The sequence below is a fragment of the Esox lucius genome, chromosome 22 (genome assembly GCF_011004845.1).
Source record: "Esox lucius isolate fEsoLuc1 chromosome 22, fEsoLuc1.pri, whole genome shotgun sequence".
NCBI lineage: Eukaryota > Metazoa > Chordata > Actinopteri > Esociformes > Esocidae > Esox > Esox lucius.
The window spans coordinates 2,202,810-2,227,597 of NC_047590.1; the positions used below are offsets into that span (position 1 = coordinate 2,202,810).

General features: G+C 47.8%; 2 protein-coding genes across 10 annotated transcripts; one reads left to right on the forward strand and one right to left on the reverse strand.

Annotated features, from left to right (window-relative positions):
- LOC105007618 (Krueppel-like factor 12) lies at positions 1–5,523 on the reverse strand. Of its 3 annotated transcripts, none has more exons than XM_013140070.4 (4): positions 5,281–5,523; positions 1,394–1,947; positions 770–948; positions 1–383 (listed from the first exon to the last, which is right to left on the reverse strand). In XM_013140070.4, the coding sequence occupies exons 1-4, from the start codon at positions 5,317–5,319 to the stop codon at positions 202–204; spliced, it is 954 nt and encodes a 317-aa protein (XP_012995524.3). In that variant the 5' UTR covers positions 5,320–5,523; the 3' UTR covers positions 1–201. The 3 variants fall into 3 exon arrangements, with proteins under 3 accessions (XP_012995524.3, XP_012995525.2, XP_012995526.2); XM_013140071.4 differs by lacking the exon at positions 5,281–5,523 and adding an exon at positions 4,151–4,547; XM_013140072.4 differs by lacking the exon at positions 5,281–5,523 and adding an exon at positions 2,518–2,787.
- On the forward strand, positions 4,617–24,044 carry lmo7b (LIM domain 7b). 7 transcript variants are annotated; one of them, XM_034289775.1, is made up of 29 exons: positions 4,617–4,712; positions 4,868–4,967; positions 5,999–6,069; positions 6,489–6,558; positions 7,858–7,964; positions 8,696–8,726; positions 9,050–9,163; positions 9,243–9,492; positions 10,076–10,229; positions 13,494–13,523; positions 13,774–13,809; positions 13,846–13,933; positions 14,012–14,151; positions 14,595–15,375; positions 15,918–16,175; positions 16,421–16,535; positions 17,277–17,438; positions 18,190–18,353; positions 18,434–18,497; positions 19,389–19,414; positions 19,534–19,638; positions 20,226–20,527; positions 20,762–20,806; positions 20,919–20,974; positions 21,260–21,443; positions 21,587–21,874; positions 22,705–22,834; positions 23,180–23,282; positions 23,498–24,044. In XM_034289775.1, the coding sequence occupies exons 2-29, from the start codon at positions 4,899–4,901 to the stop codon at positions 23,518–23,520; spliced, it is 3,966 nt and encodes a 1,321-aa protein (XP_034145666.1). In that variant the 5' UTR covers positions 4,617–4,712; positions 4,868–4,898; the 3' UTR covers positions 23,521–24,044. The 7 variants fall into 7 exon arrangements, with proteins under 7 accessions (XP_034145666.1, XP_034145664.1, XP_019898072.3 ...); XM_034289773.1 differs by having other exon boundaries at positions 13,774–13,933; XM_020042513.3 differs by having other exon boundaries at positions 13,774–13,933; positions 18,271–18,353.
- Positions 24,045–24,788: the final 744 nt, after the last annotated feature.

Genomic DNA, 24,788 nt, shown 5'->3' on the forward strand with positions numbered 1-24,788 from the left:
ATTTTATTCACAGTTTAACTGATATGTAGCAATTGAAACAGCATTTAAATGAGCTTTTGACACATTTAAAAGCCAAGGAAATAACACTGAATCTTTTTAACCCACGGCTCGTTTCATATCTATCCCAACTGCCCACTGATTTGTGCAAAAGTTCATCTAGCCTATTCTAAACAGACGTTCATCAGTCCGTGTGTTTCGTTCTCAGGTCGGTGCATGTCTGCGTCTGTGCAGGGCCAGGTGATCTGAACGGGAGAAGGAGCGCTCACAGTCGTCGCACCTGAAGGGCTTCACACCGGTGTGTTTTCTGTAGTGGCGGGTCAACTCATCGGAGCGGGCGAAGCACCACCGGCATCCGTCCCATGTACAGCGATACGGCTTCTCTCCTAGGACCAGAGACAGGGAGGGAGGGGAGAGAAACCGATATTATTAAACATGTATTATTTATTTCATTAGTTTTTTTATTATATATAATAAACGCATGTATTTATTATTCATGAAACATTGAATTAGATATTATATTAATTGTTTTTTTTAATATTATTACTATCTTATCAGTATTCATTGCTTTATTGTTTCATTACAATATATTCTGTATACATTGACGCTTTGTCAATATTTACGATGTTTTTCTTGCCAATACAGCCGTCTGAATTTGACAGGGACAGAAAGACAGAGAAATTGGATACACAAGGTTATAGTATTACAAGAGAGATCTTGGTCTCATTCTTCATTGCCTGCGTGCGTGTGTTTGTGCGCGCCTGTGACAAACCTGTGTGCGTGCGTCGGTGGGCTTTGAGGTGGGAGCTTTTGGTGTATTCCTTGTTGCATCCTTCAACCTCACACCTGTGGACACGCCCACGGACACGCACCCTGTGCCTGGCGTCAGGTGAGTCTAAGCGGGTCACATGACACACTCCCAGGCTGGGGAGATGGCTGGCTAACATGGAGCTTCAACAAATCATTAATAAATCGTTAATCAACTAACCAATCAATCCATCGATCAACCAATCAATTCAAAAAATATCCATTCACTCACCAATTTATCAATGACTCATGAGATGTCATGTTGCTAATTCATCTTTAAAACTGTTAATCATGAATTATGTCCTAAACTGAACTATGCTGCCCTCTACTGGAAATACAGGCTGTGGGAATACAGTTCATGGGAAAAATCAGGCTGTGAATCCCATACTCAACTCTATGGGTCTTATTCTGCTTGGAGGGCATTCCGGGGACACTCCGGGAAAGTATGTAGGGGATAGGAGTTGGACTGGGATTCACGAGTTTCAAATTGAGATTTTCCCACCTTATTTTCTGGTGATATAATTTTGGTTGTGCCACTAGAGGGAGCCCTGATGTGACTGGATGAAGCGTTCCAGGAGGCGGTGCTTACTGTTGCATCACTCTGGCTATAAGTTGTCCCATATCTGGGACGCCGTCCACCTCTGTGTTTGTCAGCTCGTCTTCCTCGCTGTCACTCTGGTAACACGGACGTCCGGGTGGCAGCTGCGTCGCTGTGGGCACCCGGCAGGGCAGGGGTGTGGGGCGCAACACCAACACGGGCACGCGGATGCCATGGGGTGGGGCTTGGGGGATGGGGCGGGGCTGGAGGAGAGGGGCAGGTCTGGGGGCAACGAGGGGATAACCTTTGACACAGTTCGGACCCAAGCCAGACCCTGACATGGCAGCTGATGTCTTTAGGACAGGTTTAATGACAGAGGGCGACAATGATGACAACAGCAATGGCCGTGACGAAGAGGAAGATGACGAAGGCGATGGCAGGGGGCGCAGCGGGGTCCTGGAGTGGCTGGTGGACAGGTCTACAGGCTCTGTCTGGGGCTGCAGAGAGGGAAGGTTACAGGGCTGTGTCTCCATAGGCTGTGGGCGGAACATGATCCGGTTCACAACTGACATCTCCCTCTCAGCTTGGGAAAACACCAAGAGACACTACAAGAGGGAGGATAGTGTATAGGACAGAGAGTGAAGAAAACAGACAGAGGAGAGACAAAGGTTAGAGAGGCAGGAGAGAAAAGGGAGAGAGAGAGAGAGACACAAGTGAGACAACACAGTTAGTAGTTATTTCTTGCTCTCCTCCATACTGGTGCTACTGTTTAAGTAGTTGTTCCTGTTCCTTTTCAGGATGTTTTGTGGTCAAGTGTTGGGGTTAGTAGAGCAAAATGAGTGGTGGAAAAAGTACAGAAATATATGAAACCTATTATTGTACTCAAATGTCATACTAACCAGTAAGTACCAGAGTACAGTAAAGTACAGCAGAGTAGAGTTTAAAAAAAGAACAGAGTAGAGTAGAACAGAGTAGAATAAAGTGAAGTAATAAAGTTCTGGGAGTGGGGGTGGACTGGAAGTGAACCCATGCTATCCTGAACTGAAAAGAACCAAGGGAATGTGTTTGAGAGGTGTTCAGACACCCTGCTGCCTTTTTCTGTTCATTTCAAAGCATCTACCGTTGTGGTCTGACTGCCGTCCACAGCCAGACACAAACTGCCTTGGCATACCCACATGTTTCCTGTTTCTGTACTGTCGTCTAGCTCAACTTCCTGCTGTCGCCTGACGACACCACAGCCACCGCTCAGATGTGGATGAGAGTTTAAAGAGGCGTATCAGTGAAGAGATCTGCAGCGCTGGTCAATAATGGTCCCGGGGTGGGTTGAACACTTCAGGTTGTCATCCACTCTACCTAGCAGGATGACAGCAAGCTAGGCCAAGCCACGGCGTACACAAGCCCCAGTGCCCTGTGTGTCCAGCACCACACCCCAGCTGCCAGTGATGAAACCACCTAACGAACTGGCTAAACTATTAGTGTGGTTGGCTGGAGGTGGGGGGGGTGGGGGGGTGGGGGGGGCTTAAAGTCAGACACTGACTGGATCGTCCTCATACCTTTCTAAGGACTCTAATGGACACTAAATGAAGGCCTCCTGTCAATCAACAGGGTAACGTCCCGTCCACAGCTGTTTAATTAGCAAAAGAGGATGGACTAGTTCATTAGACCAGCTGACAGACACATACTCCCACAATAAACACTGACACCATGAGCTATCTGATGTGACCTGTAACCTGTTTCTTACTGACATCTCTCAGCACCAGTTGCTGGCTTGTTGAGACACTTGATGGTTTAGAGTTTAGTCAAATAGGGAACAGTGTAATTTTCTGTCTGGCAGCCAGATAGATGGAAAGACTAAGAGCACCCAACAGCCTGATAAACCAAACCACCACAAACTCTTACCACAGACGCCTGTCTGTCTGCCCAACAGCTTCCCTCTGTTTGTACCTGAGTTCATACTCATACCCTCAAATGACAGACTCCACCTCCCTCTGATTGACAGAACTGCTCCCTATTTCTTACATTAGAGACCCCCCGGTCTAATTCCTCTACAAGTTTCAATCTGATCAGCACTTGTCCTCATGCAGCAGCCTCTCCCTTCTCCTACCCATCCTCTCAACTTCCCCCTCTCCCCTCTCTTCCCCATCTGTCTCACCCATCCTTTCCTCTTGCCCCTCTCCCCCTTCTCTCTCACCCCTCCTCCCATCTCCTCTCCTCCCTCCTCTTCTGTTCAGTGATATATTGAATGACTTCAGACTTTCCATGATAATGAGGTAGCCTACTTTTTTCCTGGCAGGTTGTCTGAGCCAGAGACTATGCTACCCACGCACACACACACACACGCACACACACGCACACACACACCAGCTGCAATGTCTACCATTGCTAATTCAAACATGAGCTTTAACACAAAACATACTTTTCTTAGACACATTTAATCACGACCACCGAGAAGTCGTGATGAAGGTAAACAGGACGAAAAATGAGGGTTGGGCTTTTAACAACAAGTGGGTGATGGGGTTCTGAAGCCTGAGATCACAGTTCAAAAGTTCACCCCCAGGTCCACAGGAAATTACCCACTACTAAAAATGGGTCCCAGAACTGAAACCCGGGTAGACTAGAATTCTAATGCAGCTAAAACCCAGAAAATAACTGATAAAAAAGGATGTGGGTCAGTAACCATGTAAATGACAGGGACCAGACAATACCAACATCCACATCACAGAAGGCTACCTAAATGTTAGATGTCATCACCATAAAGCCAATTTGAAAGACCTTGAGATAGACAAAAAGGGGGAAAGACATACATACCTGATCTGAGGATGGAGCAGAGTACAGCACAGTAGAGTACAGTAGATACTGACACTGATGAGTCCTTGACTACCTTTTTACTGTGTAGTAACCTTTCTATTCAGTCTCCCTCTGTGAATACCACTCTCTTTCACTACTTTTCTATCGCCCGCTCTCTCTCTCTCTCTCTCTCTCTCTTTCTCTCTCTCGGTCTGTGACCCCCCCTCTCTGTAACTTAGTACAATTGTCTCAGTTATGACTTTTCTTCGGTGTGTCTGCCAGTCACAGTTAGAGGAGAACGTTTTTTTTTTACTCCTCCCTCAACACTACGCCTTCACACCAGCCAACAGTGTTGGGTAAGTGAAAGCTGCTTCATACCGTCTGTGGCGCACCCTGGTGTTCCGTTAAAACGCTGCTGGTTGACAAAAAGGGTGATCCATCAGCGCGAGGAAACGCCCACTTAAGTTAATGCGCGCGCTTGGCAAATCGTTTTATGGCGAGTGTTCCGGTTCGCCACGTACCGACGTCAATTAATTGGAATCGTTCACCGGTGAGCGGAGTTTTGAAGTCTCAGGATTCGCAGGTAGGCAATTTCTAACAATACGGAGCAAGCCATTTAAATAGTTTTTGGGTCATTAGCACCCTTCGACAAGGAAATGGTTTGATTGACACAACATATTTTTGCATCGTTAGAAAGAATATCAGTTTCCCACCAGCTTTTCCTTTCGCCCAAACCAGGTGCTTGTGTCTCTGTTAAGTTTTCTGTGAGATGGAGTGGCGAGAACAAACCAGCGTGAGTTGTGAAGATGCTTTTGACGAAGCACAGCGGTGGATGGAGGTAGGTTGAATCGAAAACTACAGTAGTCTATTTCTAAAACATGTTCTTTTATACATGATTAGTTTGCTCCAATTAATTGAATAGGCCTACACATGTAAAGTGGTGTCATTCAAGCTACAGCTGCGGTTTCACTAGGTGACACGCGGTTAAAGTTAAACTTTTGGCTCGGTAGGATGGGTTTTTACCTTTTAGAGGCATGGTTTGTTTAATGGCCAGTCATAATGTCATAACCTCCATCCTGCAGTTAATTGATGACGCGGTAATGTGGACATTACGTGTAGCTCTGTTAATCTGGTATAGCAATCTATATTACCTTTTGAGTTTTGCAAATCAACTCGACCGCTGCAGGCATGACGTGTAACTATTGAGATTTTCATATCAGCCCCATAAAAACTTGAAATTGCTTGGTTGATGGTTGCTATGGTTTTGTTCCGTTATAAGTACGCGCTCTCCAGTGCAGCGGTCAGTGGCGGGATCGATAATGGGAATGCAGACGACAGTGCAACCCAATTCCCAGTGTCCCCGTCTTTATGAATGAACAATGGGCCATAGTGGTGTCCTCTCTGTGCCCATCCTCTGCTCGGAGGGGCACAGTATATGACGAGCTGTCGGCGGACCAGTTGGCTGGTGGTTCCAGAACATGGCTAGGGGGAGTGTGTAGTCATGCCAACGATGGCTCTCTCAACCCACACTGTCCCGTTTTATTCTAGGGAAGGGTCAAATACAGGCAAGTTCATTTTGGGTCATTCCACTGAATGGTTGAAATCTTCGTGAGTTCAACTAAGTTGAAGGGGGGTTTCAGGTGGTCTGCCAGCCAGTGCCTGGTTCACACATGGTTTATAGCCTTTTATATACAGATTCCCAGGAATTGGAGAATGTGTTTTGCCTGTAGTTGCTCCGGTCAGTCTCTCTAAAAGTCTGCCATGTGGCCAACATGGTAATGTGCATTTTTCCCCTTGCATTTGCCTGTTCATTTTGATAATGTAGGTATGACTCTGGGATGATCAATGTCCTTTCATTTCCCTCTGTAGGAGGTGACCAATAAATCTTTTGGCAGTGACAACTTCCGCTCTGCCTTGGAGAATGGAGTCCTGCTATGCGAGTGAGTTAAACTGCTATACGGACAGGACTACCTTAGCTGATATTGGTTAAACTACCAGTTCCACTGGGCCTTTCCCTGGGTTAGTGGGCTTGATTCAGACTGCTGTCCCTTATCTATCAATTCCATTTAAAGGGCTTTACTGGCATTGGGGAAACATTGTTCTGCAGTGCCAAAATAATTGGGGAGGAAAAAAAGCCACTAACAGAACACAAAAGAACGGATCTGCAGATTAAAGGCACGTTGTATCAGAGGAATGTCATGTGATTATAAGGGAGGGTGATGAACGTTGGTTATGTGTAGAGTTGATTGTGCTCCCATGGGAGCATTTTTCCTCATGGCACTGGGTCTCCTCTTACTGCTCTGAACAACATTGCAGTGTTTTTTCAATGTCTGTCTCCACCTACCGTATTCCATCTCAGGCTAATCAACCAGCTGAAGCCAGGTGTCATCAAGAGGATGAACAGACTCTCTACTCCCATCGCTGGGCTGGTGAGTTCTCTCTCTCTCGCTCTCTCTCGTGTGTGTGTGTGTGTGTGTGTGTGTGTGTGTGTGTGTCAGGAAGCCTGTGTGGTTTCCTGTGTATGTCTGATACTGACTTAGCAGTGCGACTAATCTGTGTCTCTCTGGATTTAAGCGTCTGCTTAATGACTGATCTGTCATCTTAAAAACCTGGTGCTGTGTTCACAAAACACCTTCTTACCATTAGGACTCCTATACAGCACAGTGTTTGTTTGTTTTAGCTATGTTTTTAACCTATTCTCAAAGCTGCTAAGACCAATTTTTACTCAGTGTCCTAAGCTAAAGGAAAGGGTGGGGTTGACCCAGTTGCTATGGGTGATGTCGTGTTGCACGAACAAGCCTATGCCCGCAGTGATTGGCAGATGGATAAATGTGTGTTCATATTTTAATGGTGCAATAATTTGTGCAATTGTGTCCCAGCACCGATTACACTGGGTGGTCCAGCTATGGCCAACTTTGTAGTTGGTAAAAACCATGAGGAAACCGAATGAATTGTCAGACGATATGAGGTCTGGGGAGGGCATTTATTGTTTGACGTAATCTACTGACAGATGATTGAGATGTACGTAGTTCATCTGCAATGCATAGCTGCATGTTCCCTGTGGCCAAGTAGAGTAGAGTTGTCACAACCTTGATCTCCAATGTTGTTTGTTGGTGAAGCGACTGCATCCCTGACCAGCTCTACTGTGATCAGAACACCCTAGTGATTAAGCCGATACCTTTTTAAAAGCTCAGTATCATTAAATGTTTCTAAAACATCGACTTGATTACGAGGGGGATTCCCCGCAGTAGCCCTTTTAGGGTTGTTTGTAACTTTGTCTTAGTGACTTTTGGAGTCCTCTTCCCTGCTCCCAACTATCCACAGATTGAGGAGCTGGTTTTAGTGCTAAAATGCTTTGTGAAATACTCTTAGACTGAAAATGTTGGAGTCCTAAAGTTAGGACAGACATGGCTATTTTTTTGAGTTACTCCTTAATCAGCAGGTTAGGCCCTACTTTAAGATGTTTTGTCTTGATTGACTGGGTGGCTCTAAACATTTGGAATGGTTGTCTTCCACAACTCTAAGCCCGACCTTTCTTTTGTTGTCTGGCTCAGTTCACCTAGTGGGCAGTCTGCACATTTTAGACAAGTCTCTGACCAGGTTCTGCCAGGTTGTGTACTTTATGAAAAAGGTTTTAGGCAAGTTTATAGAATGTCCATCGTCCCGCACAGTTATAATTCAGTAACCGGTAAACTTATTTTGTCCTGTCTGTTCTCCCTTGTGTCCAGGACAACATCAATGTGTTCCTAAGAGCCTGTGGTGAACTGGGCTTAAATGAGGCTCAGCTGTTTCACCCGGGAGACCTACAGGATCTCTCCACTCGGGCCACTCTCAGGTAAACATCATGTCCTCTGATTTTTACTCCGCTAAATGTAATGTATGTTATGAATAACTATGTCCACTAGATGGAGAAGGGTCTGTTTTCCATGTATTAGCAGGAAAATGGTGCAACTCACATTTTGGTAAAGGAATACATCAACATATTTAATGTTGGTTGCTTTGCTATTTGTCTCAGTGAGAAGCTGCGTCATTTTAACAATGTTTGCAGAGAATGTTCTGTTTATTCTGGTGACTGTTAATATTCTATTGAAGGACTAAGGACTCTGTCTGGGCAGCCAATGGCTGGATGTGTAGCGCTGGATGAATAGTTTCAATTGATATCCTAATCTGTGTCAACATGACTGTAATGGCGAGGAGTTGCAAATGAGATCAGTGGCTTGTTAAGGAGAATGTAGTTCTGCATGCATTTGCATGTATGCTTTTGCATGCCTTGTCATTTTGAATGGCGATTGGTTCATAGTTGCCTTGATCAGTAACCACACGTCAATGACCAGTGAGACTGGACTGAACTGGATGTCAGATGGACAGGGACTGACATGCCGACTGAGCCTGTGACCTCGTCTGGTGGTTCTGAAGGCTTGTTACTTGTGACGAACATCTTGTCCTTGTTTGAGGACCTCTCTCAGACCGCTGCCTCTATGGCGGCTCTAGGCATTTTCACTTTTTTTCATAAGGCGTGTGGCGGTATTGGACAGTGAAATTCACTCCTGTTCACTTTTCTGTCAGGGGTTCGGAGAGCAATCGGAGGCTGAAAAACGTAAGTTGACATTTCTCTTTGAACCATGAATGAACCATGTGTGTGATCCGGTATTTTTTTTTTTGGAAGTTTCACAACACTAGTAATTTGTTCTGGTCTGTTGGTGCAGCAGTTTTGTACAAAAAACATAGTGGACTGAGCAATAATGGATAACTGAAGTTTTTAGTTGAGGTGTGTTTGTTGGAAGCGGGCTGTGTGAATGGTTAAAATGTATCCAAAAAGCAATGTGGACTTTCGAAAGGCAAATTCTAGATGTTGGTGTGGTTTCTGGGTTTTCATGCTTTCACACTGGAATCACTGTCCTGTCATGTCATTTCTCTCAGGTTCTGATCACCATCTACTGGCTAGGCAGGAAGGCCCAGGGTGACTGCTTCTATTCTGGTCCTCAGCTCAACCTGAAAGCATTCGAAGGGCTGCTGGGCATTGCTCTGTCCAAGGTAAAATGCTCCCTAACCCCTAACTGTTTCTCCTATGTTAGTGACCCCTGACCCCCCCCCCCCCCCCTTGTCTCCACAGGCTCTAGAAGAGGCCCCCAGGGCTGGAAGTGTGAGGGACAGCGGGTACAGTGAGCTTTGGTACCCTGAGCGGGAGGAGGGATTTCCGACCCAGCAGAAGCGCCAGTCTCAGCCACCCAGCTACCGGAGGGAGGACTCCGTGGAGAGCTTTGACTCGGCCGGGAGCTTTGACTCGCTTGGGTCGCGGACTCTCAGCTGCATCTCCGACTCCAGCTGCATCTCCAACTCCACTTTGAGGGCCGCCAGTGACGGTGAGGACTGGACCGGGGTTTCACCGGACTGGACCGGGGTTTCACCGGACTGGACCGGGGTTTCACCGGACTGGACCGGGGTTTCACCGGACTGGACCGGGGTTTCACCGGACTGGACCGGGGTTTCACCGGACTGGACCGGGGTTTCAGTGCCCGATGTAGTGAGCGGCTTACAGTGAAAATAAGGAAAGGATGAGTCTGAGATTGGCTATAATGCCCAGATCCTCATGATCTAATGGGAAAACACATTCTTATACCGGAGTTAATGATGTCACAATTCTCAAATGCTAAGATAATGCACAGAAGAAGGAACACGGCGACAGCATATCCCTGCTCGGGTCCGGCTGACTCTCTGCCTTGGGTGGGACATTCCTTCTGCTTTCACACTTCTCTGGTAACGGGTGTGTCTCATGCCGGCTGGGGGGCAGAGTTGGGGCGGAGGACGTGGCAGGCTTCGGTTCACCCAAAACCCTCTTCACTTTCCACCGCGCCTCCTTCACTGCCGTACTCAATGCTAACTTCTGCTTAGCTGTTCCTTCCTGAACTCTTTCTCACTACTTGTCCTCCATCTTTCCCTCCCCAGGCTGCAGTAGTGACATGGAGGCAGAGTCGTGTTTTAGGATGGCCGAGGGCAGAGACTCCGGACAGGCGAATCAGGGGTTGGCCCCTGCGGGTCGATGCAGGAGGAGACAGGAAGAGGACAGGACTAAAGGCAGCCCCCCCAGCCATCTCACCAGGTAGGTGCTGCACGCTGCTTCCCCTACCCATCATCCTCTCTGTTGTTGTCGTCTTCAGTGGCTGTACTTGAGGATCGTCTTGGTTTCGTACTTGGTGTGGTTTGTATTATCTGTGTCGTTACCAATGTGCTGTCTGTTGTTTTTGAAGACTGATGATTATGTTTAAAAACCTGTGTCACTAAGGGAACAAACATCATGTTTGCTCAACTCTGGTCTGATCTCAGGCTAGGCCCTCCCAGTCTGAGCCCCCCCCAGATATCCGACACGCCGTCCTTTCTCCGGTGGGTGCACAGTTACCATAGCAACGGCGATTCGGACCCCAGTCGCCCCCAGCCCGACTTTGTCGCAGATGATCTGGCAAGTCGGCGGTTCCGCACTTTCTCGCCAGCCACGCCCACAAACTTTGCAGTGCCCATGAGGCGGCGGCCCGAAGAGCCGCGTCCATTTAGGATGGGCACCCCCTGCCGACTCACGGCTGGGTTCTCTCAGAGGTCAGGGGGGGGGGGGGGGGGTGGCGTTTGTGTTCCGCTTCATTCTGCTCAAGCTACCAGGCTAGCTGTGTTCAATCAGCACTAACACAGAGACCGTGAGGAGGCTGGGCGCCAGTCCTCCAAGCCTCTCGGTAAGAGTGTTGCAGGGTTCCCTTTCGCTGAGAGGATTCCAGGTTTTCTAGCCTCTCTGTACAGCGCACAGGATTGCATTGAAAATGGCACCCTGTTCTTTGGCTTCATGTAACCTCTCCACTGACCGTGTGTGTGCTCACACCCTCTGTTCGCCCGGGCTTCTGAGCCCTGCAGCTAACATGACGAGACGGGTTCCCTACGATGCCGTTGGCTCAACAGGTGGATCTGTCCGTTCTACTAACCCTGCTCAGCGGGTTGGGGGGGCCCCTGGTATCTGCTCCGTGTCCGCCGCGTGCGACTGGTTGGTCCGTGGTTTCCTAACGGTTCTGTCATTATCCTCTAGTACCTGCAGCAGTACGTTGTTACCCACCAACCCCCCGCATTCCGCCCCCCCCTCCCTCCTGTCTGAAGCGGGGTGTTCCCTGGACGAGCTCCTGGCGAGGGCGCTGTACGGGGATGACGTCGAAGACTTGGATGAGGGAAGAGAGGAGGCCGACCCTGTCCGGGACGACCTCTACGCCCGACGCGTGGCACTGACGTTACACCAGACCTCCTCCAACCTGGGGCAGGACCGCTTCCTGCCCCGATACTGGACCCCTGAAGAGGAGGTGCATGTCAGGAACATCAGGCTGGGCTCTCAGAAGAGACCGTGGTACCGGAGGATGGTGGCCCTCAGGTCCGTCTGTAAACATCTGCTGTGGGTCCTGACCCTGGGCCGTCATGACTGCGTTGGGCTTTGTTTTGACCCGGTTTGGCTACTGCAGCAGTCCTAACCCTAACCCAACCTGGTGTGATGGTTGCAGGTTTTCTGGTCTGTTGGTTTTTGGTTCTGACATGGCTGAGTCTGTTTGCATGAGCTAATATTGTTGGATTGACACTCAAAAGGGCTAAGACTCTCTGCACTACTGGCATAAACACAAGCGGAAATTCCTGGAAAGAAATTAAGTAATTGAGTTTTCTACAAAATTGTTCTGCGTGCCGAAGAGCAGTATTTCTCACCAATCATGCATTGACTGGTGGTCATACTGGCTTTAGACACAATCCTTCCCACCGTAAACTGCCCTGGAATAACTGCTATTATTCTGGCCTGTTGTTTGAATGAATGTTCGTAAATGTTATTGACATGATTCTACACAGCGCTGCTTTTAAAGTGGGCGTGAGAGTTTAATATCTGGATGTGTGTGACTGTTGGCCACCCCAGACTCACTCGTCCTAACCCTGATGTCACACCTTTCCTACGCATTGGCTTGGTTTTCTGTTTTTGTCTGACGTTTTCTTTCTGCCCTTTGTCTTCCTGTTTCACCATTCCCTGTCCTTGTCTTTCTATCCGTCTTCTGTCTGTAGCCGAAAGACGTTGGGCTCCTCTGATGACCGCCTGACCTCCTGGCTTGTTTTTCCTGTCTTGTCTGTCCGCACCACCTGATCTCCACCTTCTACCAGCCCTTGCTCCTCACCCACCTGGAATTCAATTATCCATCCGCTCTGTAGTTCTGTACCTTGGTATTAAACGGAGGAGAGTATTTCTTTCGGTGTATGTAACGCTCTGTGACGTGAACCTCTAGCGAGGCTAGCTTCCGTCGGGACGCGTTTGAGTGATAAAACCGGTGTTACTGTGGACGGTTCCAGGCATGCTCGCCCCAAAGAGACACCGCTGCTAAGCAGAGAGTACCATGAATTGAGACTGTTGCATTTTTGCCAAATATTTTTCAGAAAATGGAATAGGAAATGTACTTAACTCTCATCCATTAACATGACAGGGTCGTTTTAAGTATCATTTATTACTGTAAATGGCTTTGGACAGGGTGGCGCTGGACTCCCTGTAATGTCCTGTGACATGTTCGCCCTTAATCATAATGCAAATAATATTGCCTTGTACTCTAGGCTGTTCCAATGGGATCAGGCTTGCTGTGGACCTATCTTAACCCCTTTAATATATTTTAACTGATTTACATTTTATTTTAAATGCCAACATTTATTGTTGACTTTGAATGCATGTCTTGTTTGCACTGTGACGCAGTGACAAAGCCAACATTGTAATCGTGGTGTCAATAAAACAAGATTCATGTTTAAATGGTATTTAGTGCTGGCCTGATGAATGCTGCTGCTTTTTACAGTTATATGTGATGTGGGTCATTGGTCTTCTAGAGGGCATTTCTGTGTTCCAAATATCCCTCTACACCCAAACTAGGGCACTACTTTGGAACTGAGCCCTTCGCAGAGCTCTGCAGTATTTCTGATATTTGAAACGATTACATTTCCTTTGTGTGCTGTAGTTTTGTATTTCACCTGCTTGAAATACAATCCAGTGAAGTATATTAAGGTGTTTTGCAGTTCACAAAATCCTTTTTGACAGTCCTGATTGATATGATTTGTTTGGAGAAGGAGCTGATTATTATAATACCCAGTGTCCTTTGCATGCAACATTTGTAGTTTTGTCGTCTTCGTTTCCATAACTAGGTCTGTCGAATCAACTGAAGTACACAAATGTCATTAAGTAACTACAAATCCATTTTGATACAATTTTACTGTAATGCTGTTCTCTGGGCCCATGGTCTGGGATTAAAGGAGTGAAACTAGATTGGGCAATGACCCACAAGTGACCAGGAAGTGACCTCTGATCTCTCTTTCTCTGGTCCTGTAGAAATAGGGAAGTGAACCCTGGGTGGATATGGTGAGTACTTCATTCACCGGCTGGCCTTTATGACAACCTGCTTGAACTGCAACTGCCTGGCTTGCTGCCTGGGCGTCCTTTGGGCTTAATGTTGTATATGCTGTAATGTTCCACTCAGCTATGCCGACAGTGTCCAGCAGATGGCGCTGTTGTAGCTTAAATTGCTGCCGCCGTAACGTTCGCGTGGAGACTGATGCGTCATCAAGAATTCCGAACTCCTAATCCCACTCCCCCGTCTCTGACCTATCAGGAGCAAGTCGATGAATGACATCACGCCGCGGATGTCGGCCATGCGACTGGTGCACCAAGGTTCCGAGGGCGGGGCGGTGCTTGGTTCTGACCCTGCAGGTCAGGACCCGTTGCAGAAGGGGCGGGCCAGGGTCATGGACAGCGAGGCCAAGTGGCATAACGTAAGCGCACGCACGTGCACACACCTTAGTGAGTTAGGAGTTGTCTGTTTATAGTGCCTGTCTGCTGGTGTCCGTCAGGACCTGACCCAGTGGAAGCTGCGGCGGCGGATGTCCAACTCTGACCTGCGGAGGAAAATGCAACAGAAGGATAATATTGGCCTGATGGCCAACGCCAAAGTCGTTACCGTGGGAACGTTCAGGAGCCTGCAACAGGATGGGTAGGACACACACACACACACACACACACACACACACACACACACACACACACACGTCAATGTGAATTGCTTTTTTTTATTTTTATTTTATTTACACATTTATTGAATTGGCTGAAATTCAGTAAAAAAAAATCTACTATTCACCGTGCAAGATATTTGACAGAATGTGGTGCAAACATTTCATTTGTATAATTTACGTTTTTTAATTCAGTGGTTTGGAAATATTCTAATTGTTTACGTCTAGTGTAATTTTTTTTTAAACAATGGAACAATGATAATGCTAACATTTTATTAACATTGACTTATAAAGCTTAAATTCTGTAAATTAGTGAAAGTGAGATTATCCCGGGTGGACCCCTGCTTGCCCGGGGGGGGGGGGGGGTGTTAGTGTGCATTGATGTGACTGTAATATGATCAACCACCCCTCTCATATTGGAATACAGCGGTCAGGACTCCCCAGGCAGTAGAAGCTACAAGGTAGTCACCTCCACCAAGACGGTTTCTCCTTCCATCAAGACTGCGTGTTCCTCCGCCTCCACAATCGCCAAGGAGGGTTCCCTGGAGCTCCGACCCCAAACCCGGGGCCTGCTGACACGTAGCTACGCTGTGGAATCTTGCTACTCCTCTGAAGATGGTGGACCTTCTTCCACTGGGGCCCTCCAGGATCCGGAGCCCCTCGTTGGAGGAGACAAGAGCCCCATGACTGGCCCCCCGTCAGACGGCGCAACCTCTCAGTTCGTCTCACTGACACAGAGCCATGGCCGGTCCATCTCCAGTCCCTCCCTCATGGTCTCCACGGGACAGAACCAGAACGCCAAGACCCTCACAAATGGATCTGGATCATTCCCTGTTGATGGCATTGGTACCTCTCGTGGCAGCGACACGACCAGTAGTTTTGGCAGCGACGCGGGCTCCCACAGAACCTCAGCCTCTATGGACGGCTCGGTTAACCAGAAGTCCGTGTTGGGACCGGAGTCCGGGCGTTTCTCGTCTGGCCAGTCCCAGCAGCAGTGCCCTCAGCCTGGGGCGCAGCAGCAGGAGTGTCACTTCTACAGGTACTCCTCCAGAGCTCCAGGCAGCAGAGGGCCTGGGGGGGTCTCCGCCTCTCTCCCCAGGGGATACCGCCGGGCCGATAGCTCATCATCCTGCCTCTCTGCCGGCTTCACCCCTCGGCCCTTTGGAGCCAAGCTCTCCAGAGTGTCCTCCCTACCTGGGCTGTGCCATGTGAGTAGTCCTTCCCTTCCGCTCCCCTGTCACTACTGGACCTCCAGGTTAGCATTTACCACCGCCTCTTGAAGGTGTGATTTGGGCTCGTAGTTGTCCACTGCTATTGGTGACTGAGGGATTGGAGGAGCAGGTTTCTTTTTGTGTAGGTGTGTGGTCTTGTTACCCTGTGCTACTAGATCTGCTTGCCTCTCCTATGAATAATGGAGGTGAGTTGTGGATACTGTGGCCTGGCAGCTGTCCCAAATGGACCCATGTTCTGCTTCAGATGACCGTGGTCCCTACGACTCTGCTGAATTATAGTGCTCTATGGAATGTATACATGTACTGGTCAGTTTAGAATCGGCCCCAATGTCAACGTTTGGTTTTTAATCCATTTTAAATTAAGCCGACCACATGTTGAACATGAAGGGGTGTGAAAAGAGTACCTTCTAGAGCGCTTTTCCAGTTCGGCTCTAAAGCTGCTGAATGATGCTGCACTGCAATGGTCCTTCAGGAACAAACTAAAAATGTAATGGAAACATTGTATTTCAATGTTACAGTCCTTTCTGCCAGAGGACTCAAAGTTCAACAGGAAGACTTCCCCTCCAGAAGTGTCACGCCCCCGGAAGCAGGTCACCATCTCAGAAGAGGCAGTCAGTGCTCAGACCTGGGTTCCAGCCAATCAGAGCAGCGTGAACCAGGAAGTTAAAAAGGAGGGGAGGAGCCAGTCCTCCATTCTGAAGACAAGAGGGTCTGACCCCACCACCCATCCCAGCCCCCCTGCCTCGATCATGCAGATCCAGAAGGGCTCCTCAGAGGTGAGCCCTTTTGGAAGACGTGTATTAACCTGGAATTCTGTTCAATATAAAGGGAAATTAATCAGCTGGATTGCTGTCTAATGGAAACCACATGAAAGTAGTTTGAACCAAGGGTGTGCCTGCCTGCCTTTCCTGGGTGAGAAGTCTTGTGTGTGAGTGCTGCAGAGATGCGGGGGTCTGGTTTCTGTCAGGACATGTGGGACATCGGATCGCCCAGTGTCACCTGTTCTCTCCTCCCTTCACAGATGCATCGCAGTGACTTGAGAGTAAGTCTGAGCTTGAAGCCCAACAGTCGGCCCGATTTTGGCTTCATTGCTCACTGGGACTCTACAGGAGCAAGAATCAAAAGCGTCCAACCAGGTAACATCTGACTTTACTACTCTTTTTGGTAATTAATGAAGAGGGCTGTGGTGTGTCTGTCCCAGTCAGGCCTCGTTGTAAATGTCTGAATGTGTTTTAATCTGATGGGACAACAGCAGTAATAGTGAGGTAGTCTGGTGACTGATGGATAACCACAAGTATCCTTTGTTCTGTTGTCCTTTTAAAAAAAACTAAATAAATTATATTAAGTCTGGTTTTAGGTCTATGTTGGTTCTTAAACTGTTTCATGTACTGGCTTAATAAAACCATTAAACAATGTCACCTACACACACAGTACTCCACAGAAACCATCTAAATCGTCTATAGTAGAAATTAACTGAAGATAAAATGTGCAGCTGTAATTGGAGAGGAGTTTGGCTGAGAGACTTTTTTTCTTTAGTCATCAAAACAGGAAGTGAACTGGCTAGGTCTTTGGAAATCGTATTGTCTCCCCTGTCCCTCATAAGGAGGCATTCATTAATGTTTAAAGTGTTGAGGTGGCAGGGACCTGTTCCGGCTGTCACAGTATCTGTAGCCGGGACTATAACCTCCGGCTCGGCCAGGTTGGACTTCACCTTGCCCGGAGGCTCCAGTTGCTGACATCTAGTTCATAGTGTTGGAATGTTGTTGATGGGGTGTGGCTTTACGAAGCAAAGTGCTTACCTAGGCATGATCGAGTGTGATGGCTGCCGCTCCTCTAATGCCCAGTAACGCGTGTCTCCCTCTCATGCCACGGCCCAGGCAGTTCGGCGGAGCTGTGCCAGCTGCGTGTGGGTGATGAGATCATGTCCGTGGCTGGGCACAGGGTGGCAGAGATGAGCTATGACCAGTGGAAGGGCACCATGACCTCTGCCCTGCAGCAGGGCAGCCTCACTATGGATGTGCGGTGCAATGGTCACCATGGTAAGGACACGCCCCTCCACCTGACATGGGTGTTCTGTTTGTCCCTTTTGGAGATCACTGTATTCTAGGTAAAAAATAGAGATTTAATGTGAAACAGAAGGTAATAAGACAAACCCTGAATGTGTTATTTCAAAGTATTCATCCCTGAGTCAATGTTTATTAGAACCAACTTGAGCAACAATTACTGCTGTTTTGGGAAAGCCTCGGTTTGTTTTGAACATCTAGTCCCTGCAATTATGGACCATTCTTCTGGGCAAAACCGATCAAGTTTTATGGGCTCTGTTGGTTAGAAGTCTTTGTGCAAAGTTGACTGAGCTTTTCTAGGACAATGTTTGCTTTTAAGCTCCTCCAATGTAGTCTTGGCAGTCAGTTTAGGATCTTTGTTTGGCCTGCTCCTGAAATGTTTTCCTGTACTTGGTTCCATCAATCTTGCCCTCAGTCATGACATGTTTCCAGTCCAATGTAAAGAATCCCCATGACATGGGGCTGCCGCCTTACTGTGGGGATTTGTTCAAGTAAACTACTTCTGAAGACATGGCCTGCATCAAGGGTTATTTGAGTCTATAAAAGGAATATGGGTGAATACATTTTTTGTAGTTAAAGTAAAAGTTTTACCAACATTATGCAGTACTTGGTACAGCTCAGGGACATGTAACACTGAAATGTGCAAAAGTAGTTTATGTAGTCCACTGGGTTAATCTACTGGTTGACAGTTTCTTTTTCAATATTTTCTGGATTTGTGGTCTACCAGACTGGGCCAGCAGTCTTCATTCACAGGCCTTTATCACCCGCAAGACCATCAATCTGACCGGTGGTCTTCCAACCATTGTAGGTCAACCCGATACCGACAGAGACACCGGTATAACCACGGCAAAGACTGTGAAACTGTCCCGGGCCGGCGGCCAGGCTCTCAATGTGAGTGAGGGAGGGGAGATAAGTGGAGCTTGACGCGTAAGTGTTAGTGAGACTCCTTAATTGGTACATTCCTCCTCTAGGGTATGGCAGTTAAAAGCTTGAACGGTGGTTTCCGTGACGATCCTGAGGCTGTCAGAAGTAAAGGTAAATTAATCATCTGTCTTGATGGCAGTTCTCGTTTTGTCGCTCAGTTTCTGCCTCACTAAATCTCTCTCTCTCTCTCTCGCTCTGTTTCGCTCTGTTTCTCTGCATCTAGACCATGTACTTGTTGTTTTAAAAAACTGGGAAAGGAGAGCAGAGTTTTTTAAGCCGAAAGGTAAAAGTTGATGTTGGTTGGCCTGGCTGGGATATTTGCTGGGTCATGTGTCGGTGTCTGCTGATTGGGGCTTTGAATATGTATGAAATTTACTGCTATCCTGCAATCGCTGCTTCTGCAGTTTCTTTGTATGGCTCAACTCTGAAGGTTTAATTCTGCTACCCTGTTGCTGTAGCCGCCTGTTGGGAATGCTATAACAACTGTTTCCCTTCAGGCTCATCAGGAGTCAGCTCCATGGTCTACCTATGTGGTAAATGTCTGTGTGTCTGCTTGCCTGCCTGCTGTTTTTCTGCATTTGAAGCACAGAAACACTCTTGAATATCAGGACCAAGTCCCCAACAAGGCTGCTTTGTTTGACAGGGTTTAATAATTGTCTAGTTAAACCGATGAATCTTACGACTGCCTGTGGATCCGGCTACTGCTGCCACAGAAACCCGGACGGTTCAACTGATTGCAGATCAGACGGATCTGTCCAGTGCCTTGGTGTGCAGTGCCTTGGTGTGCAGTGCCTTGGTGTGCAGTGCCTTGGTGTGCAGTGCCTTGGTGTGCAGTGCCTTGGTGTGCAGTGCCTTGGTGTGCAGTGCCTTGGTGTGCAGTGCCTTGGTGTGCAGTGCCTTTTGTTTCCTTGTAATGGACAGTGATGTAACCATTAATTTAGCCCTGATGCTGTGAATATTGTTGTTGGAAGACTTACCTGTCTCTCTCTCTCTCTCTCTCAGGAGGATCCGTGTCGGCAATATCAGATGTAAGTGGTTGTTTGGGAGGGGGCTTAGAAATCATGGATTTCTGGGTTAGGATTAGGTTTCAGGTTCCCAGAACAATAGAAAAACAATGCGTTTGGAAATGTTATGGTTTGTCCACAAGCTCCAGGTGCCCTCCCTCAGCACCTCCTCCAGCTGGTCCTGGGACCCTGAGGAGGAGAGGCGACGGCAGCAGAGTTGGCAGGAGGAGCAGGAGCGTCAACTACAGGTCAGGTTAATGTGTCTGTCAACCTATTGTTGTCCAGAGTGGCGTTTGATCAATGATGTCGGCGTGACCTGCTATAGCCTGGAACCCATACTGACTCGCAGATAGTTGTCTGACTGTAGGTAGTTGTCCAGAGTGGCATTTGATCACTGATGTCGGCGTGACCTGCCATCTTGGCGGGGAACAGTTTAGTCCTCTAGGTAAAAGGGTGTGCCAGAATGTTCTGCCCTTAAAATGTCTGATGGAACCGACTCTGGCACATGCAAATAAAGACACCGGGTGAAGTCCCAGTAGGAACAATGAATGGGACGGGGGGTGGACGAGACGGTGCTGACAGAGGTGGCATTGCTGCACTGCGTTCACGTTTTCCAACTATATTTAAGTTATAGTCCAAAGGTACCGCCCACTATAGCCTGGAACCCATACTGACTTGCAGTTACCGCCCGCTATAGCCTGGAACCCATACTGAATCGCAGATAGTTGTGGCTGACTGTAGGTAGTTGTTCAGTGTGGCACTTCTGTCTTTAAAACTTTTTTACAGTTATAGAGCAATTTTTAGCTCGTGGTCTCTGACAGGATGCGTTCTACAGGAGAAGTACCGGCGCGACCAGGAGAGGCTGGATGCAGAATGGCAGCAAGCCCAGAAGGAGGCAGGGCTGGTGGGGTACAGTCAAGCAGAGGTGGGGCTCTCCAAAGGTGTTATGGAAAATGGGGTTGCTGAAGTCAGTGACACGGCTTGCCCTGCTGGACATCAGCCAATCCAGAGCCAGCCCTCGCCGCCGGCCCAGGTGGTGTCCAATCAGAAAAAGGAAGTTGACTGGGAAAGAAGGGAGGGGCCATGTGTTGAGGAGGTGGAGTCACTGTCTGAGAGGGAGGAGACTGGAGATTTTTGGTAAGGCAGATGAACGTTTACATTTATTCCTTAAGATCTTAAACAGCTTTTTTTTCTTTTTTTTTTTTTTTTTGCTCAACTGACTGACTGGATCAGTATTCTTATAGATCAGTGTGATTATGCTTATTTGCTGTGCTTTGCTGTGATCAGCCCTTTATCTCACTCCCTCCCCTGTTACCCCACCTGTGTCTCTGCCCCCTGACCTCTAACATGACCTCTGTGGCTGTTCTCCAGGTCAGGGGATTCCTATGCATTTACAGAGCTTTCTGCTGCTGACAGGTCAGTCCGCACTCGGGCTCAGATCTTTAGCTTGGTGACGGCATGCCATGTAAATGAGTCATGTCAAGGTATCAGTGTGTTTGTCCTGTTGACAGACTTGTGTGTTCTTCAGGCTAAAATCCAAGTCTACCTCATCGCTGGTCAGTTTCCATGGTGACAAGTTGAAAGGTCAGCCATTTCTGAGTCTCTGTCCTCTGTTAGGAATGAGTTGGACCTTGGAGGTTCTGATGCACTCCATTTAGCACCAGTCTATGCAGTGTACACTCAATTCAAATATGCCAGGGTGTACACTCAATTCAAATATGCCAGGGTGTACACTCCATTTCAAATATGCCAGGGTGTATCATTTGTTGGATTGGCATTTATCTCTGCACTGGGGCGTCTTCCAATTGGTCGTGCTTTGGACTGTCCACTCATTGGTGCTGAAGTGACACTCCTACGATTGGTTGCCAGGCGGGACCAGCGAGGTGCCCAGGATGAAGTTGGGTCAGAGCATGTCGCCAGCTGAGGTCGAGCGGCAGCAGATTCTGGGGGAGATGAGGAAGAGGACGGCTCTCCTGACAGACAGCAGCTGGATACGCCAACGTGCGGCCTCCACCAGTAGGGAGCCAGTCAGCCGCTCCTCATCCATGAGGAGGTGTGTGATGGGAACAATGGCTTGATGAGTCCAGACATAATGCGCAAATGTCTATGCAGGACATCGCTGTCAAGCCTGGTCCGTTTTGCTGAGTGAATTCTCATGGCGAGACAACGACCCGGTAACATGTATGTTCTCTTCAGGTATGAGTCCATGGACAACCTCCACAACCCCGCCCCCTCCAGCTCGTCGTCGACCACCGCGGTCTTAAATCCTGTGCGCCCATACTCCTCCTTGGGTTTCTCTGCCTCACACCGACCCCCCTCCTCCTCCTCCCGTCAGAGCATGGCAGGAGCTTATGGGGGGTACTCCAGTGGAACCCAGAAACACTCCCCTACCTGGTCCCGCCCCTCCTGCACTTCTCCCACCTGGCCCAACCTCGGGGTGGAGCCCCTGACGGAGTCACAACCCAGTTCGCAGCAGCGTGGCAGGTACCGACCAGTTTATTGTGAGGCCATGTGGTCCTAATACGCACAGTCAAACAAGGACCACACTAAAACGTTGACAAATTTTGACTCTGGCACTTTTTTTCTTTAAAGCTGGTCCCACAAAAGTCTTACTGGCTTAGGGGTTAGATTTAGAATTACTAATTTAGTACAAAATATATTTGGTCCGGTAGAGCCAAAGATACTATAGGAAAATAAGTCCCCAGGCAGTGTTAGTTTTACTTTTCATGATCACAATCTTATTGTCCCTGAAACCCTTCTTCAGTAGCGGTCTCCTTTCTCAGTATGCATACAAAGGCGCTCAGTCAGGGAAACAGGATGGAATGCTAGGCTATGTAACTTCACACAATTACGTTGCTATACTGTCCCCTTTTCAGCTCCACAACTTAAATACAGTCTTTGGTCAGTGTTCACAGATGACCGCTTGATTACAATAGTATGCATGTCTTAGTCCAGCTTCGCATGGGGGAATTAAAGGACATGGCCAGCTGTGCCTATAGATCAGATGCTATGAGTCAGGCGTTTCATGTCATGGACGCTTGTCTCCCTGGAGTTGCTTTCAAAGAGTTTCTGCTCGGCTCCAGACCTCGGCTCCTCCCAGCATTCGTGTATTCCAAAGCGGGGTTCTCGGGCAGATACCACCCAGTCTAACGGTCTGCTCGGTACAATGGATTTGAATAGTAAACTAATGGAACAGGAAAACGTTTTAAATCGAACAAACTGTTCTTATAGAAGCGGATTGGTTTTCATGATTTGGTGTTCCTGAAGGTCCAAATTGCGTGGGTCTGTCTGATCCGTCTGATCCCTCTCTTTAGTGGTCCCACAACCCCCTGCAGGATTCTGAGTTCCCGCCAAGCGTGTTCAGTGTGTGGCATTCCCCTGGGGAGGGGAGCCGCCATGGTTATCCAGGCTCTGGGCCTCTGTTTTCACCTGGCTTGTTTTCAGGTGAGAGGCTGTATCCATCCTGGTTCTGGATGGTATGGACTGTGGCTGGCTGGATTCATGAAACTGGGGTGTGGTTCTGCGTAACTTATCATATATATTTGGTGGAATGACTCCACTGCTTGTTGGGCCTGTTCCTCTCCTCCCCTCTCCTGCCACAGGTGAACTGGGGGTGGTTTCCAGGCTATGTTCCCTTATGGTTGGGTGTCTTCCATACACAGGGGTGGTTTCCAGGCTATGTTCCCTTATGGTTGGGTGTCTTCCATACTTGCATGGTGGCGGTCTGCAGGCTCTGTAATGGTTGGGTGTTATGCTTTTCATTGTAGCCTCTTATGGTCTTCCCTCCAGTGTGCTGACTGCAGGTGCCATCTTGGAGGCTATGAGCTCAGAACCCAGATCAGAATCAGAAACACACAGCCTTATTGTGACCCCTGCTACATCCGACACAAGTGTAAGTAATGGACTTTAAACCGCCTACCTATCTGCTCCGTCGCTGGCTGCTGGAGTTAAAGGCTGAATTTCCCTGAGCTACATTCATCACCAGACTAAATGCTCTGTGGTGGAGATGTGGAAAAACAATATTATCTGTAATTAGATAATGCCATTTACTCTATTAGGTGACTCATTACATGTGATCACATGTTTTTCATTTCTCTCCTCTTTCAGCCCACTTTGCCACCCCCCTTTGACCACAATGCATTGCAGCAGATTGAGGAGACCACGGCGCTCTCAGACAGCACGGCTGACATCATGACCGTGACTACGTGTTGAGCATATTTAGGTTTCCTTCGTCTCCTGAAGTCCAGAAACTACTGCACTTTAACCGTGTGTTTGCATTAGTGACTGTTGGTGTTACAGTGTGGTTTTAAATGTTTGTACGGAGGATGTATTGTTGCTTTAGTAATGTAATGAAATTATGCTTTGTTACTGTCTAATCATAGTTTGATAAGTACTTTTCTTTGTAAGCTATTGCTACCTTTTTCCTTAGGTTTGTGTCTTGCATTCTGTTTGAGTTTTCATTATTTTTGAGGGTCTTGTGTGTGTTTTTTTTCAGAACTGTCTAAACATTTAGCTCATTTTTGAGGGGTGGAAAAAGCACTTACAAGCTCCTCATCCTAACTTTTTCAGTATTTCAGAGGAATACAATTTACAATATAAATCTTATGAAGGAAATGTGTTAACTGTTTGTTATTAATAAATAAAAATGACTTGATGAAATTGTTTCATTCCAACTGTGGAGTGTGAAATGTGGGCAGTCTCTTTAATGTGACGGCACGTTTGTTTCCACTAGATGTCAGCTGCGGGCCTTAAGTTGTGGACCTCATGGTTTGTGTGAATGAGTTTCAAATGGCCCCTCCTTGCCTAGATGAAGCCCTGCTCTGCTTGTGTAGTGCCCTATGGGAATGTGGTTCACTTTGGGTTAAAAGGGAGGGGGAATTTGAGACGTTCTGCCCTCTAGTCACCCACAGTCAATAGACCAGGATGTGGTTATATAGTAGTGTACTCCACCACACAATTATTTTGGCTACCCCCCCCGCTCTCCCATCTTCTGCCTCTGTCCCATTAATCGGTTCCCATTGTTTGGTTATATTTTGATGAACACAAACAACCAATCCAGGTGTCTGTGCCGTCAAGTATATGCCCCCAGGCCTGTGGTATACAACCGCTCTTGGCCAATGGGGTTAAAAGATTAGAGCCCCCCGTTTCCCTTAAGTAGCTAAATGTCTGAAAAATAGATTTGTTCACAGCTAATTTGCTGAGAACTGTTCATTATGAGGGATACTATTTATATATTTTTTTTCTGTGTTATTCCCAAACACAGTTTGTGTGAGGGAGAAGTTAACATGTGCTCAACATCTGGTGTGAGCCCACTCAGTTTCTCACAACCGTGGCATGTCCATCTGTTCCTTGTCTTCATCTTGTACATCCAATCTCGCTTGTTTCTAAAAAACTAAGG